We start from the raw sequence: 21,276 nt of genomic DNA, 5'->3' as shown, positions 1-21,276 counted from the left end.
TACAGCTATAGAAGCTAAAATTAGTTAGTATGCTCCTCACAGGCCACCAGTTACCAGAAAACCTAGTTATAGTCCCCTTTCCATATCATCCTCACATCCTTTTTGGGCTGTCTGTCAGTTGTTTGTACATAATTTGCAAAGCATGTTGAGTTCCTTTGAAATGAAACAAAATGCAGGACAATGTAGCACTTTAAAGACTAACAAGATGATTTATTAGATGATGAGCTTTCGTGGGCCAGACCCACTTCCTCAGATCAAATAGTGGAAGAAAATAGTCACAACCATATATACCAAAGGATACAATTTAAAAAAAGTGAACACATATGAAAAGGACAAATCACATTTCAGAACAGGAGGGGAATGCGGGGGGGGGGGGGGGAAGGAAGGAAGGTAAGTGTCTGTGAATTGATGATATTAGAGGTGGGGAGAGTGGGATGTCTGTGAGCTAGTGGTATTAGAGGTGATAATTGGGGAAGCTATGTACATTGGACAAACATCTCAGACACTTCGCCAAAGGATTAATGCCCACAAAACAGATATCAGACAAGATCACAAAGAAAAAACAGTTTCTTGCCATTTTAACCAGAAAGGACTCTCTCTCAATGACTTAACCACCTGCATTCTGCTACAAAGACCTTTTACATCTACACTTGAAAGGGAATCCTCTGAACTGTCATTCATGTTAAAATTCGACACTCTCCGGGAAGGAATGAACAAACACTCAAACTATCTTACCCATTACCAAGATAGCTTCCCCAATTATCACCTCTAATACCATTAGCTCACAGACATCCCACTCTCCCCACCTCTAATATCATCAATTCACAGACACTTACCTTCCTTCCTCCCCCCCCCCCCCCCCCCGCATCCCCCTCCTGTTCTGCAATGTGATTTGTCCTTTTCATATGTGTTCACTTTTTTTTAATTGTATCCTTTGGTATATATGGTTGTGACTATTTTCTTCCACTATTTGATCTGAGGAAGTGGGTCTGGCCCAGGAAAGCTCATCATCTAATAAACAATCTTGTTAGTCTTTAAAGTGCTACATTGTCCTGCATTTTGCTTCAGCTACCCCAGACTAACACGGCTACATTTCTATCACTATTTGAAATGAAAGGCTCCCTGTAAATATAGGATGTTTTTATGCTGCAGCTATGGTTAAAAACTAAATGCCTTTTTTGTTTTTCAACACTCCCCCAGTTCTTTAATAAAACAAGGGCAGAAACCATTTCCGTGCATCCTCTCTTATTTTTCTTGAAATCCACATCTTCCCTGGGTTATTTATTTTAACAGCTGCCTTCCCTCAGATGACAAAGTTATAAAGCTTTGGTTACATTAAGACCTTTACCCAGAATGAGATAAGGTCACAGAGTCTCCCTGTTCCCAGACTCTGCTGTTTTCCCTTCTTTCTAAGAAGACAAACAGAGACCTAAAGGAGAGCAGGATATTGCGGGCAGTGTCGTTCAGGGTGTGTGTTTACAGGCAGGACTGACTTAGTCAGCAAATCCTGCTCTGATGAGCTCCAGCCAATGAAGAGCCTATCCCAGCTTGCTTGGGGGCTTCAGAGTTCGAGCAGCATGCATGCAGAAATGTGAGGCGGCTCTCTTCCTGGTGCTTGCTGCTGATAGCAAAATGGGGTCCGGCGACAGCGATTACTTGGGTTTCCCAGCTCTGCAGACCCAGGAGGGGTCCTGTAATGCACCTACCATGCGGTCTGCTTTGAAAGCAGACGGACTTCTCATGGACTGAGGAGACTTGGTTTATTTTAATTTTTAAATTTATTTTTGGAAGATGAAATGCTTTTCTCGTTACCTGCCTTACATCTTCAGACCTCCGAACACCGTCCTCGCCTGCAGCTGCCACACAGAAGGTACAGCTCAGTAGTGGACGACTGGTGGGAGGAGGGGAAATGTGGGGTGTGTGGAAAAAGTGGGAGAGGAGCATGACTGCCCCAAAAGCTCTGATGACATTGCCTTTTGCTGCTAATACACGGCAGTGATTGCTGGCGAAAGCTTACGTGTGCCAGACTTAGAAATTAGTTCAGCCTTGTGGAAAGCAAGGGGACACTGTTATCATTAGCTAGCCATTGTCGAGAGGAAGACTGGTTTGAAGGTTTAGCAGATTATTTCTGCAAATATTCATGATTTTTCTACTATGTTTACACTTACTATGCAAACTAGTAATCAGACCTGATTTTAAGAAAAACTGTCACTAGATATTTACCAGAAATTTTTACAGGCTTATACACTTTTCTCATTGACAGTTTAACTCAGCTGTGCATTTCCAGGAAAGCAATTAAGTACATTTTAGCATTTTACTGGTTTGTGTAGTATTCACTCTTTTACTCCTTCACTTGAGCCCTTTTCAGCTCTTAGCAGTAAGGGTGTGCAGCACCTAATATTAAATCTAAGGTTTGAACTTAATACCCTTGATTTTAGTGGGACAGCTACTTCCCCCTTCCATAAGGAGCTTTCTCTCCTGCTAGTTTATAATCATGTATGTATGTCTATCATGTGTGAACTAGCAGGCAATTTTGTGAATCACCTACAATAATTTCTGACAGCCAGGAAAAATAAAAAAATTATACTGATATTAATTCCCTATTTGTAATTGAAATATTTTTTCACACATCTTATAAAATGAAAGATTTGTAGGAAAAAATCTAAACATGTTTATCAATGAATTAGACAGAGTATTGCTTTGCAAGTAGTGGAAAGTTGATGTGAGTGAGAAGGTCCAAATCATGCTCTTCCTTGTGCTAGTGTAAGGGCCCAATAATGCAATCATTACCATGACATTGCTCAAGGTAGAAGCATCACACTGAGTATCACGTGTTTACAGAGTGAGGCCTTAACACTAGAAAAAGTCTTCATTTCAGTGGAGCTATTCTTAATATATAGAGTCTCACAAGGATAACAGAGAACACTTTGGCCCCATGGAAGTTTTAAATAAGTGCTTAAATGAAGTATTACGGGGTGTGTTGGCTTACATAGTTTGTTTTAGAAATCAAATTACCTATTTTCATTCTATAATTTCTGATTTTTTTCCATATTGGGAGCCAAAATTATAGGAGATAGAAGTGATTTGACTTCAATAAGAGTATCTAGCGATACTTTGCATAAATAATTTTCAAGTGAAATTATTTAAAGTGGAAGGTTTCAGTGATGATTTATTTGCTTAGGGTTTTTTTTATTAGTTATGTTTACATTGAATGATTTCAGTTTTCCTTTATATTTGCCAATTGAATGGTGAGCTACAACACTTAAACAGTTTGAAAATGTTTTTGCTCACCTGTTGACATGAGATGGATCTAGGAGAAGGGTGGGCAATAAGTTCCGATGATGGGGGCACTCCAAGAATTTAAGTGGTCAAAAGCCATACTTTTTGATGAGTATGTGTGTGATCTGGGATGGAGATTGGGTGAAGAAGAGAACTTGTGGTAGAGGATTGGGATACAGGAGGGAATGTGGGATTTGGGAGGTAGTTTGGATGAAGAAGCAGATTGTGACCTGGAGCAGGGGATAGGGGCGCAGGAGTAGGGAGCAGTGCAGGAGAGGATTCTGACCTGGGGGAGGGATGTAAGAGGGGTGCAGAGTCTGGAAGGGAGTTGTGACCTGGGGCAAGGGTGCAGAGGATTTGCATGCAGGAGGGGTTGTAACCTGGGGAAGGGTGCAGGAGCAGGGCAGAAGGCTGGGGTGCAGGAGAGAGTGTGATGCAGGTGCAGGCTCTGGCTGGGAGGTTCTTACCCTAGGTGGCTCCCAACCAGCAACCCAGCATGCATGCCAGTCTGAAGCAGCCGATTATTGGGATCACGTGCATTTCTGCACCACGCACCCTTTGAGAAGGGGCCTCTGCATGCTATGTGTGCTGCGAGCACAGCCCAAACATGTGGTCATAAGTCTACCTGCTACCATTCAATGTAAAAATAATAGCAATTTGTAATGAATGTGAATTTTGTTTAATAAGGACCTTGATCCTGTGCAAGTGGCCCCATTGAAGCCAGAGTGGTTACTTGCACAAGCATTATTACATGTGTAAAATATTTGTAGGGTTGAGTAATGTATGTACAGTTTTTGCCTATCCTGACGTATATGGGATCACTAACTTTTGTACATTTTGAAAATTGATGACATGAAGGATATTAAAAAAAAATCAGTAGAAGCAAGGGCAAGCTTCTAAAACCAAGCTAAATTTAAGTGTGATGTATTTTCTTGCACACAATTCAAGTTTTCCAAACATGAAATTGAGTATATGTCTTCACTGAAGAATTAACTTGGATGATTGGCGCCTGGATTAACATATCCCTCTGAGGAACCACAGTGCAAAGCCATACTTGTGTGACTGTGTCCTTTACTGCTGATGCACTTGCACATATTTGTCACTAGGACATGGGGTCATGCCCTGAAGTTTTTTGTGCTGCAATAAACTTAGCCATTCTATGATTCTTTCTGGGGAATTTTGGGATAACTTGTTCTTCGGAGTTCCTGAGGTGGTGGTGTGGAAATTTATGAAGGCACTGGAGGACTGTCAAGCACTTCAGTGATTTAACCTGCACCCTTAGGATACGTCTACACAGCAGTGTTATTTTGGTATAATTCACATTATTCCGAAATAACATAGTGCGCATCTACACTACAATCCTTATTTTGAAATAATGTCGAGCTGGAAGACTTTTTACTCTGACTTATGATGACCCTTATTTCATGAGGAGTGTTCTTCCTTTGACTTCCTGCTGTGTAGACAGCACCAAAAGCTGAATTAGCTGAAGTTGTGTAGCTTAATTTGACTTCAGCCCTGCAGTGTAGACGTACCCTTACTGAAGAGTGGGTGTGTTACAAACCTAAGTGAAAATGGCAAGCGAGCTCCAGCCTTTTCCCAGCAGGGCCTGCTAGTACCACTAAACTCATGTGAGAGGATTATGTGCAGATGGAGGTGGGTGTTGGGGAGCACTCAAGTAATCATGTGATTTAAGTCTTCAGTGAAGACACACCTGGATGGTCAGCAAATTATTCATGTATGTGCCATGCTATTGGAAAACATCTGTTTGAGTCTCCTGTTATTATTTCATTTAAGCAAGCCATTGGGGGCAAATGACATCAAAAAGGATCTGAGAATTCAGGAGAACTCCATTTTGTTTTGGAAGGATTCTCCTTGAACACTAAGGTCAAGTAACAGTCAGTCAGCAAGTTTACATCTTATTTAATTACTGTAGGCATAGGATAAATCAGATGTGCACACCACAGGTAAAAGCAAAAAATAAAAAAGTTGATATATTAAGCCAGCCAGGCTTGGGCAAAATATGGCCCACGGGCTGTATCCAGCCCTCCAAGCCACTGGATCTGGCCTGTGGATGCTGCGGGGAGTCCCAGGCAAGCTCCTCACTTGTCTTGCCACACCTGCACGCTGTTCAGAAACATGACTGTGGGGCGGTTTTTCTTTAAAAACTGTGAGTCCAGAGGGGAGGGGGGAAAGCTTTAGGAGCTGCTCTTGCCCCCAGCACAATCCCATTGGCCAGAAATTGGCCAATGGGAGATGCCTGTTTCTATAACAGGCAGTCACAAAGCAAGAGGGGCTCCAAAGCACATGGTTGCAGCCTGTGCTGGAGAGGGGAAGACAGCAAGACTGATTCAGGAATGGCTGCTTGCTGGTAAGTCTCCTGGCCAGAGCCTGCCTCCGGCACCCCAATCCCTCCCAACCCTCTGCCCCCGACTCCACATACCCAAATCCTCTGACCTCCTCCTGTACCCATATCCCCATCCAGATCTGGCACCCCAATCCTATGCCCCAGATCACAGTCCCCTCCTGCCCTAGATCACAACCCAAACCCCTGCACGCCCTCCTGTACCCCAATTCCCTGCCTTAGGTCACAATCCAACCCCTGAACCACATTCTAGTGCCCCAGGTTATAACTCCCTTCCTTACCCCAAGCCCTCTTCTGCATTCAGCCTCCATCCCAGATCCTGCATCTCCTCCATTAATAACATGCGGCCCTCAACCACTTTCCAAATTCTCGGAGTGGCCCTCCATCAGAAATTACTGCCCACCCCTGTATTAAGCAATGTGGTCAAGAACTTCTAGGAATTTATGGAACGATTTCTTAATCAAAAGAACCTTCTTGGTGCCTGTTCATATGTGTTACTCAGTTAATTTAAGCCAGTGTCAAGTTACCAAACCCTTTAGCAGCATGAAAATCCAAACAAAGAAATAAGCAATGTATGCTTGTGGCTTTGATGGAGACAATGCACTTCTCACTTCCTTCTCTGTGGACCTAATTAAAGGAACATCACAGTGACACCTCCCCCCTCCCTGTACTCCATGCTAGAGCATGATTCATCCAGTGAAAGTAGGACTAGAGAGGAAAATACCATCTTGCCAGCCCACAGAATTGAAGGGTCAGAACTAAAAACAACATGCACATTAATACAGACAAAAGGATATAATAATCCATTGCTACTTATTGCATTGGACTTCAGTGTATGGAGGGGGCCATGGAGAATTTTTCTTTACTTCAAACAACAGCAGGAATATTTCCCCCTATTATTTAACCTGTTTAAAGCATCTCTAAACAACACTGAAGCTCTTCCTATGGAAAAAGTGCCCTCCAAAGATTTCTTCCACTTCTAGACTTGGCATTCCCCCAAAGAAACATTTAGTCTCTGAATTTTTGAAGGCCAACATGTTCCTGCATTGTTCTACTACTGTAAGATGTTTAAATGAAAGAGCTAGGCTTGGCTGTCTAAGGCAGGCCATGTGAGCTTTCTGGGAATGACTAATTTCACCACAGCTTGACCATACTGGTGCTTTCTCTTTTATTATTCAATCAAAATAAAAATAATAAGCACATGTACCGTGCTGTTTCTTAAACTGCTTACAAAGATGTGCCCATTAACTACATTTTTACATAAGAGGAAACTGAGTAACAGGCTTGAATGTGCTGCAGAATTTTCAGGCAGCACTGCCACCCAGAGGGCCTCCCCAGGAGGTTGTTGTGATTTACATAAATCCCAGGGCAGTCTAAATTAGGCATGTAAAATCCTGTTTAATTGATTAACCGGTTAACCAATTGCAGGGGAAGAGGTCAGTGAAGCCAGGCTGCAGTGGCCCCCCACTACAGGCAGGGGCTCCTTCAGCCTGGCCAGAGCAGCCCCTGCCTGCAACCAGTGTTCCCTCTAAGATTTTCCAACCATGAGCAGAGTGAATTTTGGCTTGTGCGCCAATATTGAGGTCACGTGCACTGGTTTGGATGTGGGCCACCGTGGAACACAATTTATTAACACACACATTCCGGCCGCTGGAGCAGACCCCACCATGCTTTAGGTCCTATATCCAGCCGCTGGAGCAGACCGCACCTCCTCCCGCCATGCGGCATGTCCTGATCCCGGCCGCTGGAGCAGACACCCTCCCCCTGAACGTGGCAGGTCCCGTTCTCGGCCTCAGCCACTAGAACTGGCCCCAGCCCCTCCTGCCACGTGACAGCCCCAGAGGTTCCCTCACCACGCTGTCTCAGCTGGCCCCACCCACCGGAGCAGCTGCCTGCCATGTGGCTCTCTGGAATTAGTGGGTGGGGGAAGAATTTTTAGTGTGTGGCTGTGCAGGCGTGCACCTTAGCTGGAACATTGCTTGCAACGCGGATGCCCAGGCCAGCTGTAGACAGGCTGTTTCAGACTGCCAGAGCAGCCCCTGTCCACAGCCAGTCCCAAGGGCGGCTGAAACAGCTCCCTGCCCAAGGCGAGTGGGGAGCTGTTCCAGCCCCCATGGGTTAACTGGTTAAAATTTCATATACCTAATCTAAATTAAGATAAGGCCTCTCCAGTCCCCAGAGCAGCTGAGCTGAGCATGAGGGGCACAGAAGTTGCTTAAAACCCCTCAACCCTTCCTCCCTAAGCCACAAGTTCTGTGCTGCGTCATTTAACAAATATTACTTCTTAAAAGTGATATTGACAAATAGGTCAGTCAAATTGTGGGTGTTTAGATACCCACCCTGCTCACAGCTTGACTCGTAATCAAGAGTATCCTGGTCCGTTTGGTATCAGAGGGGTAGCCATGTTAGTCTGGATCTGCAAAAGTGACAAGGAGTCCTGTAGCACCTTAGGGTATGTCTACACTACAGCACTAATTCGAACTAACTTAATTCGAATTAGTTAATTCGAACTAAGCTCATTCGAACTAGTGCATCTAGACCTAAAAACTAGTTCGAATTAGCATTTTGCTAATTCGAACTAGCATGTCCACATTGAATGGAACAGAGGTTAAGGCTGCCCGGAAGCAGTGCCGGCAGGGCATCAGATTAGGACTTAGAACGTGGAGCTGCTGTCTCAGGCTAGCCGAGGGCTGTGCTTAAAGGGACCTGACCCCCACCCCAGACAGACAGTTCTCAGTGGTTCCCCGCTCGCTTGGCTAACTCGATGGAGGACAGCAAAGCATTCCTGGCTTGGAGTGCCCTGAGTGTCCACACTTGGCACATCACAGCACTCGGCCATCAGACCAGCTGCACTTGCCGCAGGCTGCCATCCGGGGAGGGCGATCAATCGGGGGGCTGCAGGAGAGCTTCCACCCCGAGGAGCCTGCAGAGCCACCCCAGTCCTCCCCATCAGGGCCTTGTGCCCCATTCCTCCCTCATCTCCTTCCACTTACCCCTCCCTAGCCCCCCTTCCTGATGTACAAAATAAAGGACACGTGTGTTCAAAAATAGAAACTCTCTTTATTGAACAAAACTCGGGGAGACTGGGAAAAGGAGGTGGGAGAGGGGAAGAGAGAGGGTGGGAGAGGGGAGGGCAACTAAAATGATCAGGGGTTTGGAACAGGTCCCATATGAAGAGAGGCTAAAGAGACTGGGACTTTTCATCTTAGAAAAGAGGAGACTGAGGGGGGATATGATAGAGATCTATAAAAGCATGAGTGGTGTGGAGAGGGTGCATAAAGAAAAGTTCTTCATTAGTTCCCATAATAGAAGGACTAGAGGACACTAAATGAAATGAATGGGTAGTAGGCTTCAACTAATAAAAGAAAGTTCTTCTTCACAAAGTAAATAGTCAACCTGTGGAACTCCTTGCTGCAGGAGGCTGTGAAGGCTAGAACTAGAACAGAGTTTAAAGAGAATTTAGATCAATTCATGGAGGCTGGGTCCATGGAGTGGTATTAGCCAGGGGGTAGAAATGGTGTCCCTGGCCTCTGTTTGTGGAAGGCTGGAGATGGATGGCACGAGACAAATGGATTGGTCATTGTTTCGGTCCATCCCCTCCAGGGTATCTAGCGTGGGCCGCTGTCGGCAGACAGGCTACTGGGCTAGATGGACCTTTGGTCTGACCTAGTATGGACTTTCTTATGTTTTTATGTTCTAAGCTGAGGGCTTGGGGTCGGGGGTCTCACTGGACCACCTTGATTTTCATGCAAACCTGCTCCTGGGTGGCCAGGCTGGCAGCTATCCTGTCCTAGATGGCCACTTTCCTGTGCCTAGTGCGGAGGTCGTGGATGAGGTCCTCGATGTCTGCACTAGACTAGGTGGGCGCCCGCCTCTTGTGGACCTGGGCAGGCTCCCGGGAGCCGCCAGCCTGGTCCCAGGAAGAGGCAGAGGGCTGGGTGGCTGCCTTGAGCCATGCCAGATGCAGGGTCTGCTGGCTAGGTGCTGGCAGGCTTGCACCTGGCACGGGCACCGTAGCCAGTCCAGGGCCGGGAGGGGGGCAGACGAGTTTCCCTGGTGGTGCCCAGAGTGGCCACCAGGGAAAGCTGGGGAGGGCTAGCCTCCCACTAGTTCAAATTAAGTGGCTACACAGCCCTTAATTCGAACTACTTAATTCAAACTAGGTGTTAGTCCTCATGGAATGAGGTTTACCTAGTTCGAATTAAGCGCTCCTCTAGTTCGAATTAAGTTCGAACTAGCGGTTTGCTAATGTAGCGCCTATCAAAGTTAATTCGAACTAACATCTGTTAGTTCGAATTAACTTTGTAGTGTAGACATACCCTTATAGACTAACAGATGTATGGGAGCATAAGCTTTTCACGGGCAAAGACCCACTTCATCAGATCCACGAAGACTGAAGATCAAAGACTGACAAAGTGGGTCTTTGCCCATGAAAGCTTATGCTCCAATACATCTGTTAGTCTATAAGGTGCTACAGGACTCTTTGTCACTGGTCCGTTTGGGTGCACAAAAATCATCCTGATACAAAAAGATAATGAACTCCAAACTAGTCACTTTCTATGTTGTTCTGGAAATGGTATCAGCTCTATAGCAATCTGTCCTTAAATGTCTCTCTGCTGTTCAGTAGTACGGAGCAGAAATAGGAGTAAGGGGGATTTATGTTCCATTCCTGACTCTGCCAGTGGCTAACTGTGTGACCCCGGCTAAGTCACATTAACAGCTCTGTATCTCAGTTTTCCTATCCATAAAATAGGAATAACGATCTGTTATCTTCCTTTGTAAAGCCATGGGAGATATGCAAATGAGACAAACTATTTAGTATTAGAAGGTAGGTCATAACTGGGATATAAATTGTAACATAAAATAATGCTATAGACCAAGTTGGACCATGACCTTTCAAGTGATCTGGGGAGAGCTGGCATAGATACTGAAACACACAAGGTTTGTTCTCAGGTATTCAGCTGTCAAATACTGCACAGAGGTCTTTATCAATGATCTGTCAGAGTGCTCAGTAGAAACTCCAACTATGTAGAAACACTTTGTAGTAAACATTTGGACACTCATCTAACCATATTTGGTTCTCCAGCTTTTCCATGCTATGGACCTCTTCGTGAGAGAGCAAGCCCCACCTCTGACCAGTTCGTTCCTTATCTGGTCTCCGATTTGGTCATTGTCTGGTGTTCTGAACTCTGCGTTCTGCAGAGCACAGGGAAGGGATCTGTGGACCACTTGTCCACAAACAACAGTTCTATAATTCCTTTGTACTTTAGTTGGCATGACTGAGAGCAAATGGGGAAAGTGTGAGGAATCCTCCAATTCACCTGGGACCAATGGATGGAAATGGGTTTGAAAGTTTCTCTTTAAGATGTTTCTTTTATACAGTTATTTATGTGGTACAGAAATGCCCCTTTTACAAGACACTCTTTGAATTAGTACTTCTCAGTATCAGGCTAACAATGAGTATAGTCATAGTGAGTCGTTTATAGACTAGTACTGTGTGTAGAGTTATGGTCCGTAGATTCAGAGTCAGGACTCTTCGTTTCCTGTTCCTTATCTGCCAGCAAAATGTGGTGCATAGTTACCCATCCACAAAAATCACTTATAATTCTGAGTCCTACCTAGCATGATATGAGAACGGTAATTAGAAATGTGTGCATAAAATAATAATAAAGGTTAAATTGAGTGAGGTTTGTAAAACTCTTTGAAAATCTCCAAAAGTCTTACAGAATTGAAAGATAGTTATTTCTGTGAACAAACGTCCAATTCTAAAGCAATTTTATATCAAACACATTTGCTTTTGCTTTTGTCTCAAGAATATATATTTGTACATATGCTAAAATTTGTTTCTTGTATTCTAACGAGGAAGTGAGCTCACCTCTGAAACATGATATAAAGAGTAAATACTAAAAAAAACCACATTTAAAATGCATATGTGGCCCTGTCTTTAAATGTAAGATGAGATGTTTATTGCTGCCCAGGAATATCAGTTCACATTCATCTTCACATGCTGTCCAAAACTTTGCACTTTTCAGTTTTTAAGAAGCTAGTTAACTAGTTAATCCTTAAGATCCTAGGTCAGCAAAGCACTTAAATATGTGCTTAAGTGATACTTAAGTCCAACTGTCTTCAGCAAGGCACATAAAAAGTCCCATTTTCTTCTCCATTCTTTTTTTGTTGTGGAAGGGTTAGATGATACTGAAGGGAGGGTGCATTACAATAACTATTTTAAAATAGCATCATATTTGTCTAGAGGTGTGGACAAACAGCTGCTCCTTTTTAATGTTTATAGAAACTGAATTAAATTCAGTTGTAGAATAAACAAACCATTTTTAGTGTTCTAAAATGACCGAGCATGATTTTAACATTAGTAATAAAGTAATTGGCACTTCTACAGCACCTTTTACACAAGGGTATCAAAGGCATTACAGACTTAATAAATTAAGTTCAGTCACAAACCTTTGAATTAGAAAAGTGTTATATCCTTTTCTCCAGAGATGGGAACAAACACAGGGTTTGTTTAGATGGACAGTGAGTACAGTAAACTTCCGATAATCCGTCACCTTTAGGACCCAGGGGTGCCAGATTATCAGATATGCCGGACTATCAGAAGGGGGGGCTATGAGGGGTCTGGAGTGGGGTGGGGGGATTCTACCCCAGACCCCCTCATAGCCCTCCCTTCTGATAGTCCGGCTCTGCCCCAGGAGTCCCCGATTCAGCCACTGCTGGTCAGTTTCAGCAGCGGCTGAATCGGGGGCGCCTGCAGCAGAGCATCTGGGGTGCTGCTGGGTTGGTCCGGTAGCGCCAAACCTCGGCACTGCGGGGACCAACCCAGCAGCAGCCCAGCTGCTCTGTCCCAGGTGTACCCAAGTCAGCTGCTGCTGAAACTGACCAGCGGCTGATTCCAGGAAGTTGGGGCAGAGCAGCTCTGTCTCGGGCTTCCGGGATTCAGCTGCTGGTCAATTTCAGCAGCGGCTGAATCCGGGACAGCTGGGGTGCTGCTGGGTTGGTCTCGCACCCCCGAGGGGCAGCGCTACTGGACCTACCCGGCAGCACTCCAGCTGTTCTGCCCCCTGCTTCCCGGATTCAGCACTGGTCAGTTTTAGCAGCGGCTGAATCGGGGAAGCTGGGGGCAGAGCAGCTCCAATGGTCCGGCTGCCCGGAGCACTTCCGGGTTCCTGATGGTGCCGGACCGTCAGGAGTGCCGGACCGTCAGATGCCGGACCATCGGAGTTTTACTGTAATTGGAAGATGTTATTCCAAAATAACTATATGAGTGTCTACACAGATAGCCTGTTATTTTTAAATAATTTTGAAAAAATGGGTGGCTTATTTCAGTGTTTGTAAACCTCATTCCACTAGAAATAACGCCTCTTCCAAAATAGCTATTTCAAAATAGTGCCTGTGTAGACAGGGTGGTTGGAGTTATATTGAAATAATTGGTCTCCAGCACTTCCCATGGTTCCCTGCTGGCCACTCTGTCTATACTCATCAGAACTCTATAGTTCCCTCTTCCCCTGGACCCCTTAAAGCTGCAGCCTCAGGGGAAAGGGCTTGTGTCTGACAGCAAGCCCTGATAGCCCTGAGCCATCCAGCAGCTGCCTCTGCCTTGAGTTAGCTCAAAATGAGCTACTCTGCTGCTCCAACCCAGCCCTCCGCTGCTCCCACGGAGCAGTCTCTCAGCTCCCGGGAGCTTGTCGAGGGACGAAAGAGACATGCGCCTTACTGGTCTGATGCGGACATCCTGGACCTCATTGAGTTTTGTGGTGACGAGACCAACATCCAGGATCTCTGTAGCAGATGCCGGAACGCTGACATCTGTGGCTCCATGGCCAACAGCCTGGCTATTGTGGGGCACCAGGAGCGGATGAAAGTAAAGGATCCCAAGTGTATGCCAAGGCCTGGGAGCATAGCTCCCACTCCAGGGCAGAACCCCAGATCTGCCCGTACTATGAGGACCTGCACCACACAATAAGGGGCAGGGTAGTCCTTGCCTTCCACCTCCCCGGTAGTGGACTCAGGGCTCGAGATGCCTGTTATCGTCCTCACGGAGGGCAGATACACAGAGGAGAAGGAGAAAGAGGAGGAGCCAGACGAGGATAGCTCAATAACCCTCCTGATCCTGGAGCTGGAACCCCACATTCTGGATGTGTCCCAGGCATCATCTGAGTTTGGGGAAGCCACATCTGGTGAGTGCCATCACGTTACCTACACACATACAGGGTGGAGGTGGCATGCGGTGAGGGGCAGCTGCGCACTCCTCGCTTGGTCTTTGTGGCCTGGGGATCGTGCAGTAGCCTGTGCATGTGGGAGCACGTGGAATACCAGTCTGGGGCACACAGCCCCAGGAGGCTACAACAGACGACTGTTGTGCTATTGGTCGCAGGGTGTCTGGAATGGCCGGCCATACTCTTGACACTGGGGTGGGGCACCCTTCCACCACAAGCCACCACTACAAGGAGTCTGGGGACATGGACACATACACACACAGCACTAACTGTTCATCTTGATGAGATCACAGAGGCAAAGTGACTTCTTCAAGGTTACATTGCAGGTATGGGCAAATTAAGGGTTGGAGTTCAGTCTGAGTTTTCATTGAATTTCTTTTATCTAAACAGGTTTATCATGTGGGCTCTTTGGGCTGTCGGTATGCCAAGTTTGGGTGGATATGAATATTCAGCCACATAAGTATGTCTCCTTTCATTTCATTCACAGGCATGTTCAGTTTTTTGTTGAGAAGTATTTATTCCACTTAGCCTGAGATATACTTGAACTGAGATGCTAAAAGTGAAAGACCATAGGGTATGTCTACACTACAGAAATTTTTTCAGAAAAACAGCCTTTTTTCCAAAAAAACTTCAGTTACGTCCACACTGCAATCACGTTCTTCCAAAAGAATATCAAAAGAACAGAGGATTTTTCTGATGTTGGTAACCCTCATTCTACGAGGAAGAAGCCTTTTTCTGAAAGAGCTCTTTTGAAAAAGATGTGTGTGGACAGGTATCGTGTGGTTCGATTTTTAGATCCAAGAGAAATCAGAACACTCCAGAGAGACTTAACCACTTATTTATGTATTACAAGCGTTAAGCAGTGAACATAGTTGTTTAAGTTTTACAAGCCTTACAAACAATTATTATACAATTTAAAATATTTAAGATTTAAATTCTAAAGCAATCAATATAATGCAAAGCAATGCAAAAGCAAGTAATAGAAGATTATTATAATACAATAATTAAGCCTAGTTCACTTACACTTCACCCATATGCTACCTACAATGCCAGACAGGAGGTCATGGTTCCTTTGTTTCACACACGTTGGAATGCCAGGCACTGGGCTCGCTCGTATGAAGGGGTCCATTTCTTATTGTCACATCAAAAGCAGAACCTGTGGGTCAATCCTGCTTATTCCTTCCCACTGATTATCTTTTCTACCCCTATATTTATAGCAAAGTGAGACTTGGTCGTTCTAGTAATATCTACCAATCAACTATATTTTGCGCAAGATACCTATTATGCCAATATCTAGGATACATTTTGCTGTGCCAAAATATTGTAAAAGTGCTTAATTAATAGTTTTTTTGGATGTCTCTGGAATTTTTCTCTTATCAAAAATGGAATGTACTAGTACCAGGTTGTTTCTGGTCTTCTTGGCCTGGTCTTACTGTCCTGTACAAGCAGGGCTGGCCTTAGGCCGATTCCCCCAAATGGGGCCCCGCACCTAAAGGGGCCCCGCACCCTGAACCTGGAAGTGTGCCAGGTGCCATGGGCAGCAAGTTAATATTCAGAGCCAGGGGCCCTGCTCCAGCAATATGTGGAGCTGAGTTTCTCCCCTGGCTCTGCCTGGAGCAGGCCCCAGCCCCCACCTGCTGGCCCCCCATGCATTTTCCCACCTCGCCCCGAGAGCCTCCCCCTCAGCCCTGCCATGCGCGGCTCTCAGTGCAGCTCCCCCTCACTGGCTGCTGCCATGCGTGGTGTTGCAGGTGAGCGGGGACATCACATTACAGCCCGGGACTTTAAAATTGTTCGGCGGCGCATGACCTAGCTCCGGGATTGGAGCCCGGGGCCGGAGTCTGCAAAGTGGAAGGCAGAAGGTAGGGGAGGGGGAAGGGGCTTGTGCGGAGGGGGGGAGGGGAAGGGGAAGGAGCTTGTGGGGGGAGGGGGGAGGGGAAGGGCCTTGTTCGGAGGGGGAGGGGTGGGAGAGGAAGGGGCTTATGCGGAGGGGGAGGGGGCGAGAGAGGAAGGGGCTTGTGAGGAGGGGGAGGCGAGACAAATACCAGGGGGCCAAGTGCAGACAATGAGGAAAAGGGCAGGAGGGGAGGTGTCAGTGGGAGGGGGGACAGGGTGATGCTGGGAAAGGAGAGGGTAAGGGCATTGAGGGTTAGAAGGGGACGGGAAGTGCTGGGAGAAGGCTTGAAAGAAGGGGTGGGCACTAGGAAGGTAGGGATGGAGCAAGGCATGTGTGAGGGCACAGGGGCAGAGAGTGGTGACGGGGTGGGTATCAGGGAAAAAGAGGGCAAAGGGGCAGGGGCAGTAAGGCACCAGGAGGGTGCAGGGCTAAGGGAAGGTGCAGGTATCAGGGGGCTCTGGAGTGAAGCAGAAGGGCAGACACCTGCAGGGGAGGGACCAGCACCAGAGGACAGAGGCAGGGTAGGTGTGTTGAGGGAGGTGTTAGAAGACGGGATGAAGAGGGGTAGCTCACATGATCAGAGTGGGGCTACTGGAGGAGTGGGCACGGGGGGGAGAGAAGGGCTGGTGGAGGGAGGCAGGTCACAGGAGAGCTGAGGGCAGTGAGAAGGGCAGGAGTCAGGACAGCAGAGGAGGGTGAGGAGTTGGGGGGCAGCAGGCACCAGGGGAGCTGATGGAGCAAGTGGAGGAGACATGGCAGCAGAGAAAAGATAAAGGTTTATAAAATATTTATTAATAACTTGGTTGCCACAGTGGCACATCCAAACAAGCCACATGAACTCAGTACAGATGCACAACACAAAATCCATTCTGCTCATGGAAGGAAACTCTTAGGCTATGTCTGCAATGGCGGCTTCTTGCGCAAGTACATCTCGCGCAAGGGTTCTTGTGCAAGCAGTCTTGTGCAAATACATGTCCACACTGCCATGTGCGAGCTGTGATTTTGCACAAGAGCATCCATGGCAGTATGGACGTTCTCTTGCGCAAGAAAGCTCCGATGGCCATTTTAGTCATAGGGGTTTCTTGCACAAGAAATCCCTGCCAAGCATCCACACTGCCCTCTTGCGCAAGAGAGCTTATACCTGTTAGAAAAGAGCGTAGCTCTTGCGCAAGACGCCTTCTTTTACCACGCCGTACTGTAAATTTCCGTGCGCAAGAGCGGGCAGGCAGTGTGGCTGCTCTGTGGGTTCTTGCGCAAGAACGGCTGTACTTGTGCAAGAAGGCGCGAGTGTCGACATAGCCTTAGGGGGAACACTTCCCCCAGCCTCTCTGCCCCCGAGTTAATGCCACACACATTGGATTAATGCAATTGCAGGATAGTTGCATGAGGGAGGTTTGGGGGGGGGGGCAAACTAATCGCTGTTGGTAGGAGGATGGTGGGAAAAGTCCTTTGAGAGGGGTGACATGACACCTTTTACTTCTGGTCATGTGTCCATCTTGCCCCGAGTGTGTTGCCTCCAGAGGGGGTGTGGCTAATGGGGGTCGGTGTGTGGTAACAGCAGTCAGGGTGTGTGGCTAATGGGGCACCACCAAAACTTATATAAATCTGCCGCCCCTGCTGGCCCTGGAGGAGGAGTGTGTCGGCTGCAGGAGGTGTGAGTTTAGCGCAGGGTGTGTGTGTGTTGGGGGATTTTTTGTGCGCCTTTTTTTTGCTCAACCAAAATTGCTGTAGGGCCCTGTCAAAATTGTTCGAATTGGGCCCCACACTTCCTAAGGCCGGCCCTCTGTACAAGTCATGCATAGTTGGGGAAGCGCTCCTGACTTTCCACCCAACCCTTTTTGGCCTGGTCTGTGCGCCCAGACTTGAATCAGGCCTAGGGTGGCTTTGTTAGAGATCTAGACTTTGGACAAGGCTGGGACGAGGCCTAGCAATGCAGGCCTTGTTGTTCTGGTCATGGGAGGGCCATCCAGGCTCCCCTACAACGGGGAAGAGGGAGTTCTTTCGAAAGAAGAGGAAAAAGCACAGGTGCCCTGGTGGCCACTCTGTCCATAGTAATCACAGCTGAAATGTGAGATAGCGTCCATTCAGTGTAGATGCTATCTTTCGAAAAAGCAGATTGCTTTTTTCGATGCACTTTTGCCGTGTGGATGTTCTCTTTTGAAAGAAGTTTTTCTGGAAGATCGCTTCTGGAAAAGCTTCTTCTGAAAGAAGCCTGCAATCTAGACATAGCCATATATAGTACAGGTTGGATCTCCGAAAAACTGACTCTCTGATCAGGCAACATCCGTGGTCTGGCAGGACCATGGATGTTCCAGGATTAAGGAGTCCTGGCTGGGAGCCTAGAGGTAGGAGGGCTGGCAGCCCAGCAAAGCTGGGGCTGGAACAATGCAGCAGGTCCAGTAGCAGGGCTGGGGCTGGGACTGCACAGCAGCCCTGGTAGCGGAGCTGGGGCAGTGCTGGCAGGAGAGAACGGGATGTGGCAGCTTGGCACCGGGGGCTGGCTGCTACCAGCAGCAGAGCTAGCAGAAGGGAGGGGTGGGAGGCTGGTGGCATGGACCTCTCCTGTTCCAGCAAATTCTCTCATTTGGGACTGGTCAGATCCTGAGGGTGCCAGACCAGGGAGGTTCAACCAGTATCTGAATTTGCTGTCCAGTCTTAGATATAATATTCTATTCTCTGCTGTACTGGAGCATTATGTAATAATATTATTTACATATGATGTAACAAAACCAATACATTCTAGTAGCCTCTTTGATAACAGAGCACACTTTGAACTGATTATTTTTAAAGTTTAAATTAAAGACTCATTTTGACATTCAAACAAAGTTTTAAAAGATGTTTTTTCATTAAGCTATCATGTTTTTCTGTATTTTCTTATCACTGCTGATTATAATTAGAAATGGTAGAATTTGTAGTTGCAAAAAAGTTTTCTGATTAATGTACTCCTTTTTACTCTTTTTTGTCAACTGGTTTTGAACAGGCTTGATATCTATAGATGTTTGTTATTCGCTCAGTATTTTGGACAGATGATTTGTTCTGCTATGGAACTTTTGCTCACTCCCAATGTTTGTTACTCATTATTGGTACATATTTTTAGTCACCAAAGTCACATAGGTTGTCCTCACTAGGGCTACGGCTACACTGTAGCCTTCTTCTGGAAAAGCTTCTGCAAATGAAGCACAGAGTGGAATATCACCGTGCTTCATTTGCATAATTAATTAGCAGCCGCTTTTACGCAAAAAGGAGCTGTATAGACAGCTCCTTTTTGCACAAACCCCCTCTTGCGCAAGAGCTGTTCTTCCTGAAAAAATAAGGCCTCTTGTGCAAAAGTGGCTGCTAATTAATTATGCAAATGAAGCGTGGTGATATTCCACATCACGCTTCATTTGCATAAGCTTTTCCGGAAGAAGGCTACAGTGTAGCCGTAGCCTAGGTGACTAAAACTTTTTAAACAGGCAAATAACAATTAATCAATGTCAAATATCACTGTTTATTATTTATATTGTGGTAGTAGTATTGTTGTAGGGGCCACAGAATATTATAGTAGGTGCTGTGCAAAAAACAGAACATGACTGTTCTTGCCAACAAATAACACTTTTGTTTATGCACAAATTCTCTTGTTTACATGAGAATACATATATTTGTATGAAAAACAGCCAATCGGCAAACATTTGTGTGAACAAAATCCCATTCTTATGAATGTTTACAAATAAAATGGAACATGAAAATGGTTGAATCAAAGGTCTGTTCAATAATGAATCAAACATCTGTAAGTATGCTCTAATTACCATAATAAATATAATAATAAATCTTTGCACTTGTATAACACTTTATAGTTTTAGGGGACTTTGCAAATTTCTGTTATTCAGTCCTTAACACACAACTAGGATGAAATATTATCCTTAGTTTACAGTTGGGAAACCTGAAGCAGAGAGGCTAAGAAAGTTTACAACTTAAAAAAATTCACAGTCATAAATATGTTGGATAGAGGGCTGATGTTTTTTTTACTGATATAGTTATGCTGTTAGAAGTCATAGTGAAAATGAAATTATACCCCATGTCTAATAGAGAAGCAGCCGCGGGAGTGGGGCCCACAGGGCAGGCAGGCAGCTCTGCGGGATCCAGCTCCTTTCTGTCCCTCATGCTGCTGCCTCTGTGGCAACCAACATGCGTGGGGAGCTAAGTTTTAAGCTGGCTCTCCACGGACACCAGCTCCCTCCTCCACCGCCTTTGCTGCCTCTGATATAGAGGCAGCAAGGTGGGGGGTGCATGTAATTGTTTGGGTTAAGCTAGGCTTATCGATTATTCATTTAAATGACTCTACATTAACATCTCTAATAACGAGATAAGATGGAGAGAAGTAACTAGTGGTGTCCCACAAGGGTCTCTCCTGGGACCAATCCTATTCAATTTATTTATAAATGATCTGGAGAGAAGTAAAGGGGAAAATGGTGAGGTGACAAAATTTGCAGATGATATCAAACTGCTCAAGATTGCTAAGACCAAAACAGACTGTGAAGAGCTTCAAAAATATCTCACTGAACTAAGTGGTTAGGCAACAAAATGGCAAATGAAATTTAATGTTGATAAATGTAAAGTAATGCACATTGGAAAAAATAATCCCAGTTATATGTATAAAACGATGGGAACAAATTTAGCTACAACTACTCGAGAGAGATCTTGCAGTCATTGTGGATAGTTCTCTGAAAACACCACTTAGGCTACGTCTACACTGGCCCCTTTTTCGGAAGGGGCATGCTAATTTTGAAAGTGGGAATAGGGAAATCCGCGGGGGATTTAAATATCCCCTGCAGATTTAAATAAACATGTCCGCCGCTTTTTTTCCGGCTTGGGGAAAAGCCGGAAAAAAAGCGTCTAGACTGGCCCGATCCTCCGGAATAAAGCCCTATTCCGGAGGATCTCTTATTCCTACTTTGAAGGAATAAGTCTAGACGCTTTTTTTCCGACTTTTCCCCAAGCCGGAAAAACGGCGGACATGTTTATTTAAATCCGCGGGGGATATTTAAATCCCCCACGGATTTCCCTATTCCCACTTTCAAAATTAGCATGCCCCTTCCGAAAAAGGGGCCAGTGTAGACGTAGCCTCAGTGTGCAGCAGCAGTCAAAAAAGCAATCAGATTGTATTGCCTCTATATAAAACCATAGTACATCCACATCTTGAATACTGAGTACAGGTATGGTCGCCTCATCACAAGATATATTGGCACTGGAGAAGGTCAGAAAAGGACAACAAAAATGATTAGGGGTATGGAATGGCTGCCATATGAGGAGAGATTAATAGGACTGAGACTTTTCACCTTAGAAAAGAGGAGACTAAGGGGGAATATTATAGAGATCTATAAAATCAGGACTGGTGTGGAAAAAGCGAATAAGGAAAAGTTATTTACTTGTTCCTATAACATAAAAACAAGGGGTCACCAAATGAAATTAATAAGTAGCAGGTTTAAAATGAACAAAAGGAAGTTTTTCTTCATGCAGCGTACGGTCAGTCT

The 21,276-nt window shown here is 45.8% G+C and overlaps 1 protein-coding gene across 1 annotated transcript in view; it reads left to right on the top strand.

The window, feature by feature from the left end:
* The first annotated feature begins 1,491 nt into the window (after positions 1–1,491).
* The window catches only part of PPP2R2B (protein phosphatase 2 regulatory subunit Bbeta), a 306,610-nt gene continuing 286,825 nt past the window's right edge, over positions 1,492–21,276 (top strand). The window contains exon 1 of the mRNA XM_006128562.5: positions 1,492–1,870. Coding sequence (XP_006128624.1) covers positions 1,792–1,870 — 79 coding nt within the window. The 5' untranslated portion in view covers positions 1,492–1,791. The remainder of the gene's footprint in view (positions 1,871–21,276) is intronic.

Source organism: Pelodiscus sinensis, chromosome 16, assembly GCF_052426305.1.
Source record: "Pelodiscus sinensis isolate ZL-2025 chromosome 16, ASM5242630v1, whole genome shotgun sequence".
Lineage (NCBI taxonomy): Eukaryota > Metazoa > Chordata > Testudines > Trionychidae > Pelodiscus > Pelodiscus sinensis.
The sequence above is the reverse complement of the archived record's forward strand: the minus strand, read 5'-3'. Positions and strand labels throughout refer to the sequence as shown.